At 56.8% G+C, this 18,774-nt stretch overlaps 8 protein-coding genes across 8 annotated transcripts; 3 read left to right on the top strand and 5 right to left on the bottom strand.

Annotated features, from left to right (window-relative positions):
• Positions 1-148: 148 nt before the first annotated feature.
• On the bottom strand, positions 149-4,449 carry BKA78DRAFT_342601 (Gryzun, putative trafficking through golgi-domain-containing protein; the record flags this gene model as incomplete). The annotated part of the gene is made up of 4 exons (XM_066890398.1): positions 149-2,272; positions 2,319-2,438; positions 2,487-4,113; positions 4,171-4,449. The coding sequence occupies 4 exons, from the start codon at positions 4,447-4,449 to the stop codon at positions 408-410; spliced, it is 3,891 nt and encodes a 1,296-aa protein (XP_066745099.1). The 3' UTR covers positions 149-407.
• A 561-nt stretch (positions 4,450-5,010) lies between these two features.
• Positions 5,011-6,655, top strand: BKA78DRAFT_351687 (RXT2-like protein; the record flags this gene model as incomplete). Its single annotated transcript, XM_066891223.1, has 4 exons — positions 5,011-5,080; positions 5,142-5,257; positions 5,306-5,465; positions 5,511-6,655. The coding sequence occupies 4 exons, from the start codon at positions 5,011-5,013 to the stop codon at positions 6,653-6,655; spliced, it is 1,491 nt and encodes a 496-aa protein (XP_066745098.1).
• Positions 6,656-7,433: 778 nt separating this feature from the next.
• Positions 7,434-9,948, bottom strand: BKA78DRAFT_310772 (uncharacterized protein). The gene is made up of 2 exons (XM_066888153.1): positions 9,599-9,948; positions 7,434-9,550 (listed from the first exon to the last, which is right to left on the bottom strand). Exons 1-2 carry the CDS (start codon positions 9,704-9,706, stop codon positions 7,895-7,897), a joined length of 1,764 nt encoding a protein of 587 aa, XP_066745097.1. The 5' UTR covers positions 9,707-9,948; the 3' UTR covers positions 7,434-7,894.
• Positions 9,949-10,066: 118 nt separating this feature from the next.
• On the top strand, positions 10,067-11,191 carry BKA78DRAFT_330827 (mitochondrial 54S ribosomal protein uL10m; the record flags this gene model as incomplete). The annotated part of the gene is made up of 2 exons (XM_066889820.1): positions 10,067-10,103; positions 10,161-11,191. The coding sequence occupies 2 exons, from the start codon at positions 10,067-10,069 to the stop codon at positions 11,189-11,191; spliced, it is 1,068 nt and encodes a 355-aa protein (XP_066745096.1).
• A 162-nt stretch (positions 11,192-11,353) lies between these two features.
• BKA78DRAFT_351684 (uncharacterized protein) lies at positions 11,354-12,648 on the bottom strand (the record flags this gene model as incomplete). Its single annotated transcript, XM_066891222.1, has 3 exons — positions 11,354-11,583; positions 11,731-11,808; positions 12,153-12,648. 3 exons carry the CDS (start codon positions 12,646-12,648, stop codon positions 11,354-11,356), a joined length of 804 nt encoding a protein of 267 aa, XP_066745095.1.
• A 300-nt stretch (positions 12,649-12,948) lies between these two features.
• BKA78DRAFT_110817 (uncharacterized protein) lies at positions 12,949-13,875 on the bottom strand. The gene has a single exon (XM_066882260.1). It carries the CDS (start codon positions 13,721-13,723, stop codon positions 13,250-13,252), a length of 474 nt encoding a protein of 157 aa, XP_066745094.1. The 5' UTR covers positions 13,724-13,875; the 3' UTR covers positions 12,949-13,249.
• An 893-nt stretch (positions 13,876-14,768) lies between these two features.
• Positions 14,769-16,404, bottom strand: BKA78DRAFT_330826 (cyclin-like protein; the record flags this gene model as incomplete). The annotated part of the gene is made up of 3 exons (XM_066889819.1): positions 14,769-14,845; positions 14,896-16,288; positions 16,396-16,404. The coding sequence occupies 3 exons, from the start codon at positions 16,402-16,404 to the stop codon at positions 14,769-14,771; spliced, it is 1,479 nt and encodes a 492-aa protein (XP_066745093.1).
• A 1,103-nt stretch (positions 16,405-17,507) lies between these two features.
• On the top strand, positions 17,508-18,537 carry BKA78DRAFT_250394 (mitochondrial 54S ribosomal protein uL2m; the record flags this gene model as incomplete). The annotated part of the gene is made up of 2 exons (XM_066884567.1): positions 17,508-18,386; positions 18,439-18,537. The coding sequence occupies 2 exons, from the start codon at positions 17,508-17,510 to the stop codon at positions 18,535-18,537; spliced, it is 978 nt and encodes a 325-aa protein (XP_066745092.1).
• Between the last annotated feature and the right edge of the window lie 237 nt (positions 18,538-18,774).

The raw sequence follows: 18,774 nt of genomic DNA, 5'->3' as shown, positions 1-18,774 counted from the left end.
GCCGATGCATCACAGTCGTTCCTTCCACTTTACTGTCTGCTGGCTCTCATGCGCAAGCACGCTTTGAGTGCGTCATCTACCCTGAACACCCAAAGTGGGTTGAGGAAGAAATGGCTCCAAGGCGGTGCGGGGTGCTTGAATACTCCTTCCCGGTAGCTGTCTTTTTGACTAGATGCAACGTTCAAGTCTTTCTGTAGCGAGGTGTTTGATCACTCCCTGTGTACGCATATTTTTATCCCCACAGTTCATGGACATCATGAAAATCGGACGTTGAGTAGATGCATGAATAGATACCAACAACAGAGAAACAAACTCATCAACATCATCATCAACGACCGCAACCCCTGGCCCTGACATCCCTTCGGGCCAATTCTTTTCTGTCCACCAGATCCTCGTCAATCCTCTACCTACTCCCCCTCCAACACATCCGCCCAAACAGCCACTCCGCCTCCTTCCTTGCCCTTCTCCCCACCCACGCTCCTCAACCCCTCCGTCGGCAACACCCGCAGCACCTTGTTGAAATAGCGGTCCTGCACCCGACACCTGACCTCGATCCACTTGCCGCTGACCAGGGGGAGAACATTGTACCGCACGGCGTGCCTGGACAACGGGAGCACGTGCAGGGCCGTCAACTTCGGGCCGCTGAAGGCAAAGTCGTCGGATGCGTCCATTGTGATGTCGAAGGTGAGGAAGTGCATGGTCGGGTTTTCGAGGTGGAAGGTTACGTGGATGAGCTGAGGGACGGGAGCCGAGGTAGCCTTTTCAGGTGTTTTGGGCGGCACCGCTGGCGGGCTGGACGAGTCGGCCACTGCGTCTGCGGGTTTGTCCTTGTCGGCCGGGGCCGTCGTTGTGTGGGCGACGGCGGACAGCGAGGCGTGGCTCGGACGCGCCGACGCCAGCACACGCGGTTCAGCATTCGACGCGACAAGTCTCGGATGCGCAATCGTGCTCGTGATGGGCTTGTCCTTCGCATCACCTGCAACGGCAGCGGACAGCGGTCGCTTGCGTCTCCACGTGACGCTGATGCTGCTTTCAAGCGCCGAGCTACGGCGGTCTTCGAGCGACACCTTGCGCACGTCGACGACGAAACTGCGCAAATGGACGGCTTGTGGGCTGATGACTGCGCCCTCAGGGTCCGGGTCGGCGGGGGATACTTTGGTTACGGTGCAAACCGCGCCGCCGTGGACGGAGTGCACTATGAGGTCGGCGTCGTCGATGACCAGGTCCTCCTCAGCATACGACCCAATGCGTGCTTTGAGCAGGTAGCGCGACGGCAATCCAAATGCCTGAGTTGGCGTCGCATTTGGCGGCTCAGGCTTTTGTGCGTCGTCGACGCGGAAGAAGCTGGGCCAGGGTTCCGGGTGGACTTGGGGCGCAAAGTCGTAAGTTGCTTCGAAGGGATCGATGAAGACAAGCTCGCCGGCCATGATTTTGGAAATGGGCACGTCCGGATCGCTGAGGACGTGGTACACCACTTTGACTTCGAGCGAGTACTTTTGCGAGTCGGGTGGCGCGACAAAGGAGAGACTCTTGGTTTGTTTGCTACCGGGAGCCATTTTTCCAATGGACTTGCCTGCAGCAGACGTCTCCTCTTGCTCCGTCTCCACCCAATCAAAGTCCAGGTACTCCTTGGTGTGGTTGAGCAGTTGAAGTTCGAGCGACGCTTCCGTGTCCTCGTCTTCGTCATTCTTGATTTGCAAATCCAGAACCACATTCTCATTCGTATAGTACTGCTTTTGCAGGTTGACGAGCTGGACCTCCATCTTGGGTGGTTTTGGAAGGACCCTGAGCACTGGGTCGTCTGGATTCCTCGACAGCCGCTTCGACTTGAGACCGCCTCTGCTCATATACCACCAGAGTGAAGGCGCATCAGGCTGTCCCTCAAGGATAGACTGCAATGCGAATCGGTCGGTCTGTATCTCAAAGCAAGTCTGCTGCACGTTGACTTCTCCGTCTTCCTTGAGAGTGATGGGAAAGTTGAAGACTCTTACTGCACCAGCAGGAAAGGTTAGATCAGCACAACCCTTGAAGCTTGGTGCTGTGCCAGACCGAATTACCTCTGTGAGGCTGACTTCGGTGGCTGGTGAGGCACCCTCGGGCTTTTCTTCGTGTTGGAGCTCTATCCTGCCTAGAGGACCGGTAAAGTCAATGCGGATGCTAGAGACAGTGATGGGCATCGATCCACGCTGGGCGTTGGATCTCACGGCGACTTGAGTGTACAATGGCTCCGCAACATGCCCCTCGCCGGCTGCAAAGGCGACGGTAGTCGATACTGCGCAGGGTCAGTCTCATTTCAAAATATGAATCATTACACTTACAGCAAGACATGACCTTTCCTGCGTCGACTGTGACTTTCGGGGCATCTTCGCCTTCCTTTTTCGCAAAAGAATCCAAGCAATTGTTAAACTCGTATACCTTTTTCGGGTTGGTACGTAGCACTGCAACAATTAGCACTTCACTGTTGTATCGTCAATCCGCCCACTTACATCGACTGTGGAGTTCCCATTCGGTGGACAAAAAGATTTCCTCTTCGCCGCAGTGCTTGGCACATGCGTTGAGCGCCCACGTCACCTCAGACACAAGAGACCACCATCTCTCATCTCGCCAGCACATGCCTTCCCACAATGGCTTGAGCGAGCCCATGGCTTCGCTGTGTCTGTTGGCATGCATGAGCTCTTTTCCAACTGCGAGTTGGAGCTTGTCACAAAGGCGTTGTTGACCCCTAGTGTGGAATTCGCTAATAGCTTTGTTGAACAAATCGACAACGTCCGCCGCGTGGTCGTACCCTTGACCCCCGTGTTCCGGGTGCGGGAATTCCACGTGCGGCTCGGGGACCAGATATGTGTCGTACGTGCCATAGCGATTTGCGACTTTTGTTGCCGGAGACATGCCAGGAGGCGTACGGTCTTCCTCTGGCATCTCTTCAGCAAGCAACCTCCGAGCAACAGCACGCTCCGCGGCAATCTTGTACCAATATCCAGGATGGTGAACAAGGTGCCACGGTGCCAGTCTCTCGCCGATTGGAAACGTCTTTTCAGCAGGCGAAAAGAGCGGATATCTCTCAGGCAAGCCATTGGAGTTGTTCGTGGTGTCGACAACCTGAAATATCGGAGGCTGGACACGCTGAATGATTTCCGCCATAATGACAGCCCACCGACTCTCCCAAGCTTGCCACCCATAATTTGCGGAGCCCTTGCCACGCCGGTCGATCAAGTCTCGCATCCTGTCCTTGTAGTTTTGCCATGATTGAACAGCAGAAGTTGGTCCGTTGTTCCACATGAGGCATCTGACTATGCGGATCGCGATGCTGTCAGCAAGCAAGCGCGTTTCGTCCCATCGAGGCGACCAGCTTGCTGTCGTCTCAAAGACTCCGTCCCCATCCAGCAGGCCGTCAATTGCCAGGCTGTAGTGTCTACATGCCGCGTCCATCTCTTGTCGAAACTCGGCAAAAATGCCCAGCTTAAAGTCGTATCGTACATTCCAGCCAGGAGCCGCAAGCGTATGAATTGGGCCCCGAGTCGGTGGGGCAGTAGGAGGGGGTATGTTGCTCCTATTCTTTTTGCGTCTTGCATGTTTCGACAGGTCACGGTAATGTTCTACGCATATCGGCTGGACTGTTGTCAAGACTTGGTGGACAAACGAGGCGAGCTCGGCACGGGATGAGCTGGCCGGGAGGAAAAAGAGAGAGTGTCTAGGATCGAGCCCGGTGGTTCTACGAATGTTTGCCAAACGGTCCTCAATCTCTGGAGATTCGAAAATGGACTTGTCACTGAGAATGACGACGGCATAGTGCGTCTTGTAGCCCGAGTTGAGAAAGAGGCTTTTGATGCGATTAATCTCAGCCTTGAGCTGATTGTCGTTTAGACTGTCTCTGCCGTCTTCGGAGGTGAGGGTAAAGAAGGATATGAAGACGGCGGGAATGTGGTATTGGTGTTTTGCGATCCATAGAGGTGTCATGACACCATCTGGAAAGGTGGGCGAGCCTGGCGACAACGGAGATATCGGCGAATGCAGGACCCATTTGTGGCCATTTCCAAGATGGGGCGTACCGGGAGGAGTCTCATCTGGGGATATTTGGGGAGGTTGAGCTTTGCGAGGTGGTAAAACATATCCCTACGGCTACGTAAGTCTTTCTTGTTGGAGCTCTGAGCGCTGGCTAGCCTGACCTACCCTCCCAACAGCCTTGACCCGAAAGCCCTTTACTTCCCCCCTGTTCCTGGGCAAGCTATTCCACGGCGCATCCTTCCCGTCCGCATTTAGGAATTCCTGGCGCAATTGTTGGGCACGTTCGCCAGAGACGACTGGGACGGCCGAGTCTATTTCGATTCCGCGCTCTTTGAGGAGAGGGTGGGGTTCGTAGGTCGAATTGATCAGCGTGTCGGAGCCCAGACCCGACAGTACGACGAAGGGCAGGTTGTGCTCGACGTAGGGCAGAGGATAAGCTTCCATGGTGGTGATCAGCGGCAAGCTGCCATGGAGTAGGACCGGGGGGAGCTGGCGCAGGAGCTGGAGAAAAGCAAGCGCTCGAGTTTAGGCCTGCTAGAGAAGTGGATACAGGAGCATGGCTTCGGGACTGGAGGGGAGGCCGGGAGGGCGGAACTGGAGCGAGTTGGTGCGATGTGAGGGTGACAGCAGCCAGCAGCAGCAGCAGCGCGTGTTGGAGCTCTTGGACCAGACAATCGGTCGACAAGTCGTGGCCTCATGTGCGGGCAGCTGGCGGCCGTTTCGGGCCGTGTCGGCGGCAGCTAATTATCACGCCGACCCGGTTGACGTCGGTACCGGCGCAGTACAGTAGTAGTCGGGTGCGATGCGCCCACCAACCCTGTCGGCCATCAGCTCTTTCTCTCCGCACCAAACCTCCCCACAACACGATCCAGCACTCGCCCTCTCTATCTCACATACTCGTCTCGCGCCCGCTGTCAAGCTCGTCCCCGTCGAATTTCTCCACACTCCGCACTGCTCTCGCTCCACCTGCCGCCGCGGCGCTGCTTTGCTGGTCCCGCCCGCACCATGGCAGGACAGCAACTGGTCTTCGCCGAGTGCATTACTGGCATGAAGAAGGTCCTGGCGCGATACAATGGTCAGTCCGGGCTTTCCAGAAGAACTCGCAAGCTCTACAAATAGCTTACCATCGTCCCCAGTTTCTGACGACGACGACGCGCCCCCCGAAATCGCTCGCTCCGTCCAGCACAAGCTGAAGCGCAAGGCCTCGCGCCCATACTCGATTCTCGACAATGGAGGATCGGTTTACAAAAGGGTGCGTCGCATCTTGAACCAGTCGAAACAGCTGCTGACCACTTTGAAGGCCAAGATTGACCACGCTGGATACGAGCGGCATATAATCAGTCGAAATCCGCCTCTCATAGACGAGGATGGCGATGAAGTAGAACCAGACCTTGACGATGATGATTCGATCGACGGGTCTTTGGCAGACGAAAATCCTTACGGGGATATACGACTCGAAGGTACCTACACTAACCAACTACCACAACCAATACTAACGCGGATAGAACTCCTCGCGCCTCTTACGTCTGCCGCCGATCTCTCCACCCACCCGTCCATGTCAATACCCTATTACTCTACGCACATTACTGAATTGGCCCGCAACGCGCGAGACGTCCTGCAAAAGGAACAACAGAGCCTCTGGAAGGCAAAGTCAATTTTCCAAAAGCTGCTCGGCGACGACACCTGGTTGCCAGTAGGCGCAATGGAAACTGCGTATGATCGGGAGATAATAAATGGACCAGGGTTCGGTGCTGGGTCAGCTTCAGGATCTTTTGACGGCGATGATCAAGAGCGACATGGGATGGGCTGGGAAGACCTCCAAATACCAGACGACAATTCGGCAGGCGCGCCCGCACAACCGCCGGGCTCTCATGATGCGCCCAAGAATACGGAAGACGTGCAAATGACTGAGAGCGACACGAATTCCGCGCGACCGAATGGCACCCATGCTCAGCATGGTGAACCCCACCAAAATGGCGCTACAGAGGAGCCAGCAAAAGACCAGCCAAACGCGGGGACTGAGGACGGAGTGGGCCATGCTACAAATGGAGAGGCCAAACTGACAGACCAGCAAAATCCGGCTGGGGGAGACAAGATGGAAGTTGACGGTTCAGTGTGGGCCAACGGCGAGGCACCAGACGCAAATCATCCACCCTCAGAAGACGGCGACGAAACCAACAGCCAAAACACGCTGCATCGCATGACGACGCGTGCTCAAGCGCACGCAAACTCGACATCATCCTCTCCCAACTCTCCGCGTCTGGACTCACCGGCCTCGTCCGCACCGTTCATACATCCCTTGTTCCAATTCCCGATAGAGAACCTCGTCGACCGCGACATGGGCCTTCCCTCCAACGAGGCCGAAGAGACGCGCACTTGGCTGCTCATGTACATTCAAAAACAAGAGGAAGTCGTGCGACAGACGCGGGCGCTGTACATGGGTCTGATGGAAGCAGATCGCAAGCGAAAGCTCGTCCTAAAGTGGACCCGCGCCGAGGGGCACGTAGGCGAGATGAGCGACGGCGAGGACTGGGTCGACAAGGAGGAATGGGGCTTGACGGAGGACCTGGTCAAGGGCAAAGAGGAGGAAGAGGAGGAGGGCGTCGTGCAGGGCAAGAAGACGCGGACGAGGCGGAGAGACGAGAAGTAGAATCGCTCATCTCTCGCCTCGTCACAAACTCCACGGCGGCCTTATCGAAAAAGAACGGCGCGTCCGGGGAAATCTCCTGCCGTCCGGCGACCGAGGAGGAAGTCGGTGTCGTTTTCTTTGCCTGAAGATCGGCTGCTAGAGCAGACACTGATTGTCACTCATCTCTGCTCTCTGCTATGTCTATCCATTCTCATCTCTATTCGCTCTTCTCCCACGTAAGGAGGTATACCCATAGACTTTTCCGCCTCAATCATTTACCGATATGGTTTCCATTCCAAATTTGGCTTCCGCACTTGTGAAGTGACCGATTGATGCTTGACACCCGTGATTTGCTCTCCGCATGTCGCCGTCTGCATAGACCCGATTTCCACCTCTTGTGTCATCGCCCTCGGTCGAAAGCCAAATGTTTGATTTGACAGTGGACCAGCGCGCCGAGTCACTGTGACATGACACCCGCCTTTGTGTTGTCTGCCGACTTTCCACCCAGGAACCGCCATTTGCGTCTCTGCTACCCCAGACGAGAAGCAAAGGCGAGAGGACGGAGCAAAAAAGGTAGAGCAAAAATGAAAACAAAAAAAGTAACAAGCTGAGGCGTGAGCCAGAAGACTCGGGCTCGAGAACTCCGGTTTTGCGCCGTAAGCTACAGGCTCTACCCGCAGATAGAAGAGTAGCCATCGACCTTCCAACCCAGCCAGCCGTGGCCCCAGCTTGTTGGAGTTGAGTTGGAAGTAACGAAATACATGGATCACAATTGCTGGTTGAATTGCTGCGAGACATGGGAGCAGCCGTCATGTCTGCATTGTTCAGCCAAGTTGTTGACATTGACACTGCGTCTACATGCTTTTCCATACTGGGATTGAGGCGGATGAAGCTTGCGAGAGAGTTTGTGCGCTACAGGGACGAGGGAAATGCGCCAGCAGCCGGTGTCTGGTGGTCTGTTGATGATCTGGGGCTGAAGTTCTATGTACTGTATGTCTGCGTGATAAGAGTGATACCTACAAGAATTAGTGGGTAGAATGGCTCTGGGAATCGATGGAGAGCTCCGTTAAGCTGGAAGCACTACTGAGTGCTTCGAAAGGCGGCATTTTTTTGGCTTGAGGGGCAAAAGACAGAACGAGTGGGCAACATCGAGTTCTGTGTGCCTAGAGAGAAGGAGCAGATCCAAGATTTGACGGCCAAAGACATGAATAGCGTTCACGTTGAATCTACGTCGAACTCCAAGAGGATAACATTCGTCTACTACAACCTCTCCAAAATACTCCTCACAACCTCGCCCACCCTGTCCGCTTCAACATCCTCAAACACATCCAGCCGGCGACACCTGACCTCCGCCTTGCGCTCCTGCTGCCACTTGGTCCCCAGCACGACAATGACGCCTGGACCCATGAGCTCGGCGTCCTTGAGCTTCCACCCCAACCCCCTGTCCTTGCGATCATCGACCGCAACGTCCAAGCCGCCCAGCGCGTCGTCAGCCGCCCACGCGACGTCCGCGGCGTCAATCTTCTCCGACGACGGCACCACCAGCACCTCCCACGGCGCAATGGCGCGCGGCCAGTTGAGCCCCCGCTCGTCGCGCAGCAGGCCCGCCGCGGCGCTCAGCAGCCGGCTGACCCCGATGCCGTGGCAGCCCATCTGGACGGGCCGGTTGACGGCGCGCCGCTCGCTCTCGCCCGGCAGTGGTGGGCTGCTGGTTTGGAGGCCCAGCGGCGCGCTGTATCGCGTGCCCAGATGGAAGGTGTGCCCGATCTCGATGGCGCGGTTGGCCGTGAGCGAGCCGGCTGGCGCGTCGCACGATGGGCACGGCGTTGATAGCATCACGGCGAAGAGGGATTGTGATGGAGGTGCGACGTGTGTGGCGATGATCTCCTTGTCGTGGGCCGGCGGTGGCAGCGTAATAGTGCCTGCCTCGACGTGCCGCGCGACGTTGGCGTCGAGGATGCGAATAACCTTCTTGTCCTTGTGCTCGCTGACCGAGGAGGTGGGCACAGCCGTAAACGCCGTGTCAAGGTCGGGGTAGATTTTCTTGACTGCGTGGATGTTGATGGGGGCCTCCTCGGCGTTGTTCTTCGCGTCCACCATGGCGAAGACTTCAATGTACTTCCAGCGGTCCTTGCTGAGACCGCGCCAGCTCTGGATGTGGCCGGGCTCTTCCAGCTGCGAGGCCCGCGGCGTCGCGACCTCTTCGTTGGCGACGTACGAGCAGCTGTTGCACGTGAAGATGGTGTCTTCGCCGTTGGGCGACACAAAGTGGTATTCGTGGCTCAAGTCGCCCCCGATGGCGCCCGAGTCGGCTTGGGCGACGAGGTACGGAATGTTGAGTTCGGCGAAGAAGTTGGCGTAGGCGGCGCGGACTTGCTCGTACGTCGCCATGGCCTCGCCCTCCATGTGGTCAAACGTGTACAGATCCTTCATGAGAAACTCTTTGGCGCGCAGGAGACCCTGTCGTGGTCGCATCTCGTCGCGGTACTTGCGCGAGATTTGGTACAGGCGGAGCGGCAGCGATTTGTAGCTAACCAGCAAGCTTTTGACAAGAGACGTGATTTCTTCCTCGTGCGTCGGACACAGAAGCAGCTTGTTGCCCTTTCGATCACGAACGCGGAGAAGTTGGTTCCCTTGGAGGCGATTCGTTTTCCTCCATAGCTCCTCGGATGAGATGGAGGAGAGAGACACCTTGTTGGCATCAATTGATGCCATGTGCTTGTCGATGAGTTTTTCGAGCTTTGCTTGCACGCGTTGGCCCAATGGCAGCATGTGAAATACTCCAGAATGGGCTTGCCGCATGAAGCCACCCCGTACTAGGTCTGCGGTGGTGTCATCGATATCCTCTTTCTTTTCCTTTTCTGTGAGCCCGCTCGTAGGGATCCAGAATTTGCTCAGTCGATCATATCTCAAGTGCTGCGCATGATTAACGCTGGAAACCTGCAAGTTCAGGAGAGAGCTCACAGTAGAAGTAGAAAACGAGTGATAAGTGCCAAGTCTTGAGAAAGGAGAGAATCCTGACGGGGCCACAGCAGACCGTAGGGAAATTCGCTGAAGAGACGGGACGAGCATGATGAAAACTTTTGGGTATATTGAACGCAATGAAATGGTCTGGCCGCCTAGGCCATGTCAGAGGAACTCAAACCTTTTCCCGATAATTTGAGGACAAGTCAAAAGGATTTTATCTTGGGCTATGGTGTATGATAGGTAGAGGTCACTCGATTCCATCTCGACGAAGTGGTTTACCACCCGAGGAGTTCCCGACGCTAATCCCGTTTGGAATAATTTGATGCTGCGGAAGACGTCGACTCCTCCGCAGCACCACCGCATTCCCACCCAACCACAAGGTCTGCCGAGCTCCGTGCCCATCAATCGCCTCTGGACCTCCCGAGTCTAACACCACCACAGGTGATTGCCCACCGAACCTTCGCAATGCCTCCTCGAACACCGCGGCTCCCGCAACTATGCCGTGTGCGGGTCTACAACCACCAGCTCCGGCTCCAAGAACAGAGCATACGAAGCCTAGCCAGCGCCGCCAGCGCAACAGTTCCCCCCGCATCAATTGATCAAATGGTCGGCGCCGTCACGCCCATCCAGCGCTACCCCAAGACGCAGCCGCCTTCGTACAAGCCCGCCGAATTCCGCAAAACGCAGCTGCTCCGCCAGTACGTGTCGCTGCTGCGGTCAACGCCGCTGATGCTCATCTTCCAACACAACAACCTGCGCGCCGTCGAGTGGGCCGGCATACGGCGCGAGCTCGCCAAAGCGCTGCGCAAGGTTGAAGCCGAACTCGCGCCCGGCGTCGCCGCCGACGAGGCCATCAGCATCAACATCATCCAGACGGGCATGCTCGAGCCCGCCCTCCGCCTCGTCGAATTTTACGACCCCAAGCTGGCCAAGCTGCAACAGCAGCAGCAGGCCTCGACCGCCGACGCCCAACCGCACGGCGCTGCGACTCGCCCTGCGCCCAACAACCCGCACCTCGCAACCAGCGCGACGCTCAGCAGCACGACGCCGCAACCGGTGGATCCGGCGTCGCCCGTCTACACGCACGCGCTGTCGACATTCGCGCACAAGATTGCCGGCAAGCGGCGCAAAAAGGTGTCGCTGAAGCCGCTGCTGTCGGGGCCGCTGGCCGTCGTCACGTTCCCCGCCGTGTCGCCGCAGCACCTGGCCGCCGTGCTGTCCATCCTGGCGCCGTCGCCCAAGTTCCCCGCGCCGCGCCGCAAGGCGAACCCGGACTACCACGAGCCGGCCGTCGCGGCCGGGCTGGCCAAGCTGATGCTGCTGGGCGCCCGCGTCGAGGGCCAGGTGTTTGACTTTGAGGGCGCGAGGTGGGTCGGTGGTATCGAGGGCGGGCTGGACGGCTTGCGCGCGCAGGTCGTCGCCATGCTGTCGGCGACGCCGGTCGGCTTGGCTGGTGTGCTCGAGGGCGCGAGCAAGAGCCTGTGGTGGGCGTTGGAGAGCCGGCGGACGGACATGGACGAGAAGGAGAACCCCAAGAAGGAGGCAGAGGGCGGAGAGCCGGCGGCGGCAGAGGCAGAAAAGAAGGAGTAGAGAGAGTATCAAGCCGTTTTACGTTGTTCCGATTCTTGCGGCATGCAGACATTATGCCAGCCACCATCATCTACCTCCCATCAAATGTATCAACCCTACTATGTACATCAACAGAGTAAAAAAAAAAGGACACAAGAGATCATATTCATCAGTCCTCAACCCTCACAACCTGCCCCTCGCTCTCCTCCCCTTCCGTCTTGCTAGCGCCTCCACCTCTACGCGCAACGTATTGCGCATCCGCGCCGCCAACGCCGCCGCCTCGTCGTCGTCCAGATCCTCGCGCGACCCGCGCCCAAACATGGTCCAGCTCTTGTTCTGCAGCGCGGGCAGCGAGGCCGGCCGCGGGATGATGTGGAAGTGGACGTGCGGGACCACTTGGGCGGCGCGTATGCCTGTTGGGTTGTTAGTTGAGGGTTCACCGAGGGCACGCGTAGGAAGGGGTTGGAGGGGTGGGTGTGTTGGAGGCAAGGTTTGCTAGATGAGGGGTTGAGGGAGTGGCAGGTCAAATGGTGTGGCAAAGATGGTGCTGGAGGACTCACCGTTGTTTTGCACAATGTTGTAGTCGGGCACGCCTATTACGGTGGCGACTGTCTTGGCCAGCAGTGGCAGCCAGAAGCCTGTGTGTTGTTAGCATGGATTTGGAATCGCGCAGGCAATCGACCACGACTAAGGGATGGGGTCGTGCTTGAGACAACAAGAGAGTTCCTTCTCGTCACCATCGCCGGGGGAGGGGCAAGGGATTGGTTGTGATGGGGATGAGGGGGACAAGTCCATGTAGCGTCACTGACGGAGAGGAAAAGGGGGCGGCCACAAGAAGTTGCCAAGGGAGGAGATGGAATAGGGTAGATGAATAGATTGATGGAGAGGTGGGTGATTTCATTTTCGCCAGACAAAAAGTAAAACCAACAACGACGGCAGACAGGCAAAGAGAAAGAAACGCGCAAAACAGAAACCCACATACCGATATCCCGTCCTTCTTCTCCCTCCTCATCCTCATCCTCATCACCCCCCACCTCCCCCTTGCACTCGCCCTCTTCCCCGTTCTCGTCCCCATCCTCCCCCTTGATACTACCACCACCACCAACCAGCTCCTCCACCTTCCGCCGATGCCGCCTCGTCGTGACCAACAAGTGGCCGCGCGTCATGGGCATGATGTCCAAAAACGCGAGCACGCGCGGCGCCGACAGCACGACGTAGGCGGCCGGCGACACCTTGGCGGGGTCGATGGCAGAAGGGGAGGACGGGATGCTGGCGAGCAGGCTGCTGCTGCTAGCCGCCGCCGCCGCCGCCGTGATGTTCTGGCCTGCGCGAGAACGAGCGCTCTCGTCTTGCCGCTGTGGCTGCTTAGCCGCCGGTGATGGTGATGCGGCGGAGGCGGCGTAGCGATAGGCGGCTGCGATGCTGCAAAAGGGGCAGGACTGCGGGTAGCGGAGCGCCAGCTCCTTTGGTTCGCCCATGTCTGTCGTGTTCTCTGGGCTGACTGATGAGAGCGTTTCTGATTTGCCGCTTGTGATGGTGATGATGCAGCGACGGGTGATGATGATCTCGCCAAAACGCTTATGCCCCTGGCTCCTAGCTCTTTCTTCCTTTCTTCGCGGCTCGTCTACTGTGGATGGTAGAGATGTTGTGACAGATGTGCAAGACGAACGATGATAGAAATGTAGGAAGAAAATGGTGTAGAAGATGGAAATCTAAATGCGTCGGGTGCCCGCCGTCCCTCAACCACCGGGCGAGCAACCAAGTCGTGAGGTGAGAGACAAGTCCGATAAGAGGCTAGGTAGGTAGTCACCGCCGCATCACGGGGTTCAGCCTTCGTTGATTGGTCGAGTAGGTAGTGGTTCCTGGCAGGCCAACTGTGCCTGTTGGTGTTGGTGTTCTTTGTCCTCGACTTGTTTCGATGCTTTCCCGAGGTAACCATGCACCGAGATCGACTGGCCGCCAACTAGCCGAAGCGCTCTCGCAGACAGACAGGGCCGGCGGCAACTCAGCAACGTGAGAGGTCAATCAGAGCCAAGCGCCTGCGTGCTGGAGTGGGCCCCCGCGTCGGTGGTATCCGTGTCAGGTTATGTTCCTGTTGGGTTGTTTACGGGGGCACAAGGCACCATGGGTATGGCGGTGGGGGCTGGATGCAAGCTCGTGGCAAGTTCGCGACGAGCTCGTGTCTGTCTCGCGTGCGTGTTGCAGATGTAGTATATTCCCGTACACTGCAGAAAAACCAAGTTTCGTCGGATCGGGTTGTCGTCGATGATCCATGACGCCATGGAAACGGGTAGCGTGGGTGCACACGACACGATCAAGACAGCGGACAGACAGGACAGCGGCCCGGTTCCTCTGCCGCGGCCGATTCGATTCACCCCTCCACCCACCTACCACAACAAAAACGCTTGACCTGGCTGGCTCCTTGGCGCAAGCAAGCAAGCGGGCTGCCTGCTCACTCACCTCACAAAACTCATTCAGGCAAAATCCTTGCTGACGCGCACTGGGGGTAGTGGCATCGGCACGGTCCGTCCGTTTGCTCCAACCAGCGCCCATCCCATCTGCGACGTCAACAATAACCCAATCGGACCACTTTCGACATCATGCTCGTCTGCAACCGGGCACCAATAATCCAGCTGCCTCGCAACCAGGGCAACCGGCTACCTTAGGCTGGGCTGGGTAGCACGGCCGATGATGGCCAAATCATCCGTCGCTGGCGTTGTTTTTGTAGACCGCGCGGGAAGAAAAAAAAAAAAAAAAAGTGATTCTGGTATAAACAAAGCCACCGTCCGTCTCATGCTGCTGGTGCCCGTGGCCCTCCCTCGCAGGCAGCCGAGAGAGAGGAGAGCAGCCAGCGCATCCGTGTCCAATCTGTGCCCAGCCCTTGCTCATGTGCAACCAGTGTGATGATTGTAGAAACCGTCTGCTCTCTGCTCCTAGAACCGACCCCCTTTACCCCCTGTTCGTGCAGCCGTTCATGGTTGAAGAAAAAGGACAAACCCAGAAAAACAACTCTTTCCAACATTCAAAGCTCCTAATTCACACGGATGGAGAACCGAAAAACCCCCAAGCTCCCAGTGATCCCAACCCCAGCCTGCAACCAATCCACCCAACCAACCAACCAACTAACCCCACAACCCCTCTTTGACGTAATCTTAAGAGCAAAGGCGCGCTTCAAGTGAGCAAGAATCAATACACAACAAGGCACCAAATGTGTAAGTTGCTGCCCGCTGCTGTGCTCATGCCTTTTTTTTCTTTTGTGCTCTGCCGCTCGATCTACCGTACACATATAGCCTCGAAGAAAAAGGGAAGAAGCATGCGACTTTCAAAAGGCCAAGACGTGTGATTGTTGATATGCAGCCGGGATGCAGCAGCGCCCTCTACTACGCCCTGTTCCTCCCCGGCTGGAATCGATGGGAAAGTAATTGAACAACAAATCCTTCCTAATACGCCAGTGATGAATAGGGACTACCACAATGCTTTGACGAAAAGGGGCCTCCTCGTGTCCGTCGGTATCCAGGTCTCAGTCGCCGAGGATCATGACCGCCGATGAGATAAGATTTGAAGACACGGGCGAAGCCAACGGAATGACGCGAATGCTTTAGGCCTTGGTCGACTTGGCCTCGCTGGCCTGATCGGCGCAGTACTTCTTGGCCCATTGACGGAGAACAATAGACGCTGCAAACAAATCAGCAAATGTTGAACAACGGATGGAAAGAGCATCTTACCCTTGAGGAATTTCTTGCTGGCATATTTCTTAAAGAATGCCTCGTGAACAACAACGGGGGAACTCAGATAGTCGATCATGAGTTCGAGGACGGGCTGAATCTCCTCCTCGGTGTAGCCAGAGTAGTGGGCGAGCACGTTATCCCACTCGCCACGCTCGAGCACCAGGCGCGCCAGGTACATGGCAGCAGCAGAGATCTGGCTGGGGGGGTAGGCGATGAAGCGGTGGTCGAGGCAGCTAATCTCGAGAAGGTACTTGCCAAGAGTACGCGTCTGAATATCGTAGTTGTCGGCCTTGGATATTCTGCGGAGGAAGTTCATGGGGTTGGGGAAGCTCAAGTCATAGTCCAGAGCAGCAAGGACGAAACGCTCGGCACTGAGAATCTCATCCTCGGTGAAGCCATCGTCGGCAACGTGACGGAAGTTTTGCACGTGGGGAGAGAGGACTTCCTCGTACTTGGAGGCAATGAACATGGCCGTGACACCGACAAGCTGGAGGCGGTCGAGCTGGACGATCTTGCGGGAAAGGAAGCGGTCAATGATGTTGACAGCAAGGAACAGCGTCTCGGGCAGGAGGCGGAAGCGGGTGTGGACCTCAAGTAGCCAGTCGACCAGGATGCCGCGCATCTTCCACTCCAACTCAGTCTGGTTCTCCATGTACTTGGGGTTGGCCATGGTGGCAATCTCCAGCTCCTTCAAGTAGTCAAAGATTTCACAGACGTACTCTGAGACCATCAGAGGGTCGTTGGCATCCTCTTCATCGAGGTCAGGAACCTCAGGGACCTCAAGATGCTCCAACTTTTCTTCGATGATGGCCTTGGTGAGCTTGACCTCAGCCTTGGGAGCTTCCTCAATAGGCTCCAGAGGCTTCGACTCGGCCTTGACCTTGGTCTGCTTCGTGGACGCAACATTCTCCTTGGCCGGGGCCTCGTCAACGTCCTTGGTCGACTCCTTGATGTCCTTGGTCACGCGCTTCTTAGCCGTAGCGCTGGACACGCCCGAGCCGCTGGCAGGGCGCTTGATGGTCGACTTGTCCTTTGGTCCGAGAACAGTACGCGTAGACGCAGTTTTGGACGCCTTTGTTACGCCCGTCGGGGCCGCTGCCTTGGATACAGGTCCTTGCTTGGTTGCAAGAGGCTTTTTGACATCCTTGCCCTCCTTTCCAGCCTTGCCTTCCACCTCTCCCTTTGCGTTGGTGACATCGCCGAGCGCATTCCTCTTCCTGGTGGTTGTCGACGTGGCTGAAGCCTTCCTCGTAACGGTCTTCTTGGGCGGGTCGGCGGCAGAGACATCTTGTGACGACGTGAGCGCGGCGGCCTTGGCGCGTGTCATACGTGTTGTCGTCGCGTTTTCATCGTTTTCGTTGGTCACGGTACGACGGCTGGCAGGCCGTGCCTTTTTGGACACATTAGATTTCATGGTACGCGCGATGGATGAAGTGTCGAGTGACGCGGGTGTGGGCGGCAGGTGGTCGGCGGTGAGATGGGATGGGAAATACTTACGGGAGGCATTGCGGTTAGCTACGGCCGTGGGTGATGCAATTGGGAATCTCTGGCTATGGTTGTTGAGGAAGGGATCTGTAGGGAAGGTCTAACGGCCGTGGTTGTTGTTGATGGGGACTGTTTATGGTTCGAGTCAGCTTTGCCGGATTCGGTCAAATTATAAACGGAGAAGAAGCCGAGACATACGCCTATCGTTGCGAAGGTAATGGTATCGACAGCTATATGCGTGCACGACGGGTAGTAGGTAGAGGTAGCGGTTGAAGATGCTCAGAGCATGGAGCGGGACACGTCTGGGGATGGGCTGGACGATAATGGAGCGTGTCGAGGGCGAGACGAGCCCAGGCTGGAGCGGGAAATGCGTGGATAAAAAGCGCGACCGACGTGCCGAAGACAAGGAAGACGAAGAGGGCAGCGTTTTGGCAGGGAAACGGGTCGTTGTTGCTGCGATGACAGGCGTCGTGTTGGGGAGGAGAGGCCGTGAAGAAGGCGCTTGAGAGTGTCGACTTGGATTTGTTTGGCTTCTGTCGGGAGGGCGGCCACTGCCGGCTGATTGCCGGTTGAGTACTAGCGCTAACTGAGGCCGGGCAACGGCGCAACGACCACGGACAAGTGACGAGACAACAAGGAAAACTGCCGTGCTGACAACAAATGATGCACATGCAGCTATCCTTAGGTCAAGACATCTCTTTCTGCTCAGCGCGTGCCACTCGCGATGCTGCTGTCGTGCGTGCCGTTCCCACACGCGTCGTGGCTGCCAGCCAATCAGCGCGCCGCTAGCTCATAGGCTCGGGCCGATGGCTTCCGATCCATCTCAAGCCCATCGTGAGGTCTACAACATTTCTTGACATCTCCAACTGCTCTGCCATTGCCGGCCGCAAAGCAGGAGCCCATTCCAACCACCGCTTCGCCCGCCAATGGCCGTCTAATCCAACGCCGCTCACATCATGCTACCGTACCGCGCCGCCCTCCGCAGGGCCGCTCCGACTCGCCACGGTCTCTGGACCGCCGTCCGCACGGCAGCTACAGTCACTACCTCGGCATCCAAACCTCAAGAATGGGCCGCTTCCAACTTCGACTGGGGCGCTACTGAATGGGGAAACCCTCAGAATGCCATGGCCGTGCAGCCTCCGGCCAGGCGCAAAAAAGAGTCGAATGCCATGAGGACCTACACACCGCGCACACCTGGTCTCCGTCACTTGGTGCGCCCTATCAACGACCATTTGTGGAAAGGAAGACCAGTCAAGTCTCTGACATTTCCCAAACTCGGATATGGAAAGGGAGGAAGAAATAACTACGGCCGGGTTACCGTAAGACACCGCGGAGGAGGACACAAGCGCAGGATACGCACTGTCGACTTTAAGAGGATGGAACCGGGCAAGCAATCTGTCGAGCGCATCGAGTACGACCCCAACCGAAGCGCACACATTGCGCTGTTGAAGCACATGAAGACGGGCAAATTGAGCTATATTCTTGCCGCAGAAGGCATGAGGGCGGGCGACACTGTCGAGAGTTTCATGAAGGGCATCCCGAAGGACCTGATGGCTTCCATGGGTGGTACCATTGATCCTGGTGTGCTCGCCGCCAAGACTGCTTTCCGTGGCAACTGTCTGCCTCTGCACATGGTGCCGCTGGGCTCTCAAGTCTACTCCGTGGCCTCGAAGCCGAGGGGGAAGGCTGTCTTCTGTCGTGCCGCTGGCACCTACGCGACCGTCATGTCCAGGGGAGCAACGGAGAAACAAAAGAATGACGTGATTCTCAGGCTGCAGAGTGGAGAAGTGAGAATATGTCACAAACATGCGTGTGCCACCATTGGTGTCGCCAGCAACCCTATGCACCAGTACCGCTCGCTCGGAAAAGCTGGTCGTTCGCGGTGGTTGAACAAGAGGCCTGCGGTCAGAGGTATGGCCATGAACGCATGTGACCATCCTCATGGTGGTGGTAGAGGTAAATCCAAGGGTAACAAGCCGCCGCAAAGTCCTTGGGGAACTCTGGTAAGTCTTAGCCTTGTGAGTTTTGTGAACAACGTGCTAATCCTTTATGCAGGCCAAAGGTGGTTTCAAGACTCGTCCCAGGCGCAAGAAGAACCCTTGGTTGATCCAGGACCGCGAAAGGAACCAGGGCAAGAGGAGAAAGACCAAATAGACGATCAGCTGGTCTTGGGCACAGGAGGATCATGTATGTGGTTGTGTATATTATGAGGCGGTGATGCAGCAAAATATCCAATGAATTCAAATCACTCTTTGCGACGTGAATCCAATGCAGAAGTGAGGACTCATATTTCTCCATGGCTGGACTTAAATTCTGAGTGAAAGAAATCGAGCAGTGTCACAGTTTGATGTTTTGGCTTTTACCAAGACTCGTGAATTTGAACCATCCTTT

This window comes from Phyllosticta capitalensis (genome assembly GCF_038381095.1).
Source record: "Phyllosticta capitalensis strain CBS 128856 chromosome Unknown BKA78scaffold_4, whole genome shotgun sequence".
NCBI lineage: Eukaryota > Fungi > Ascomycota > Dothideomycetes > Botryosphaeriales > Phyllostictaceae > Phyllosticta > Phyllosticta capitalensis.
This window is presented reverse-complemented; position numbering and strand designations above follow the sequence as displayed.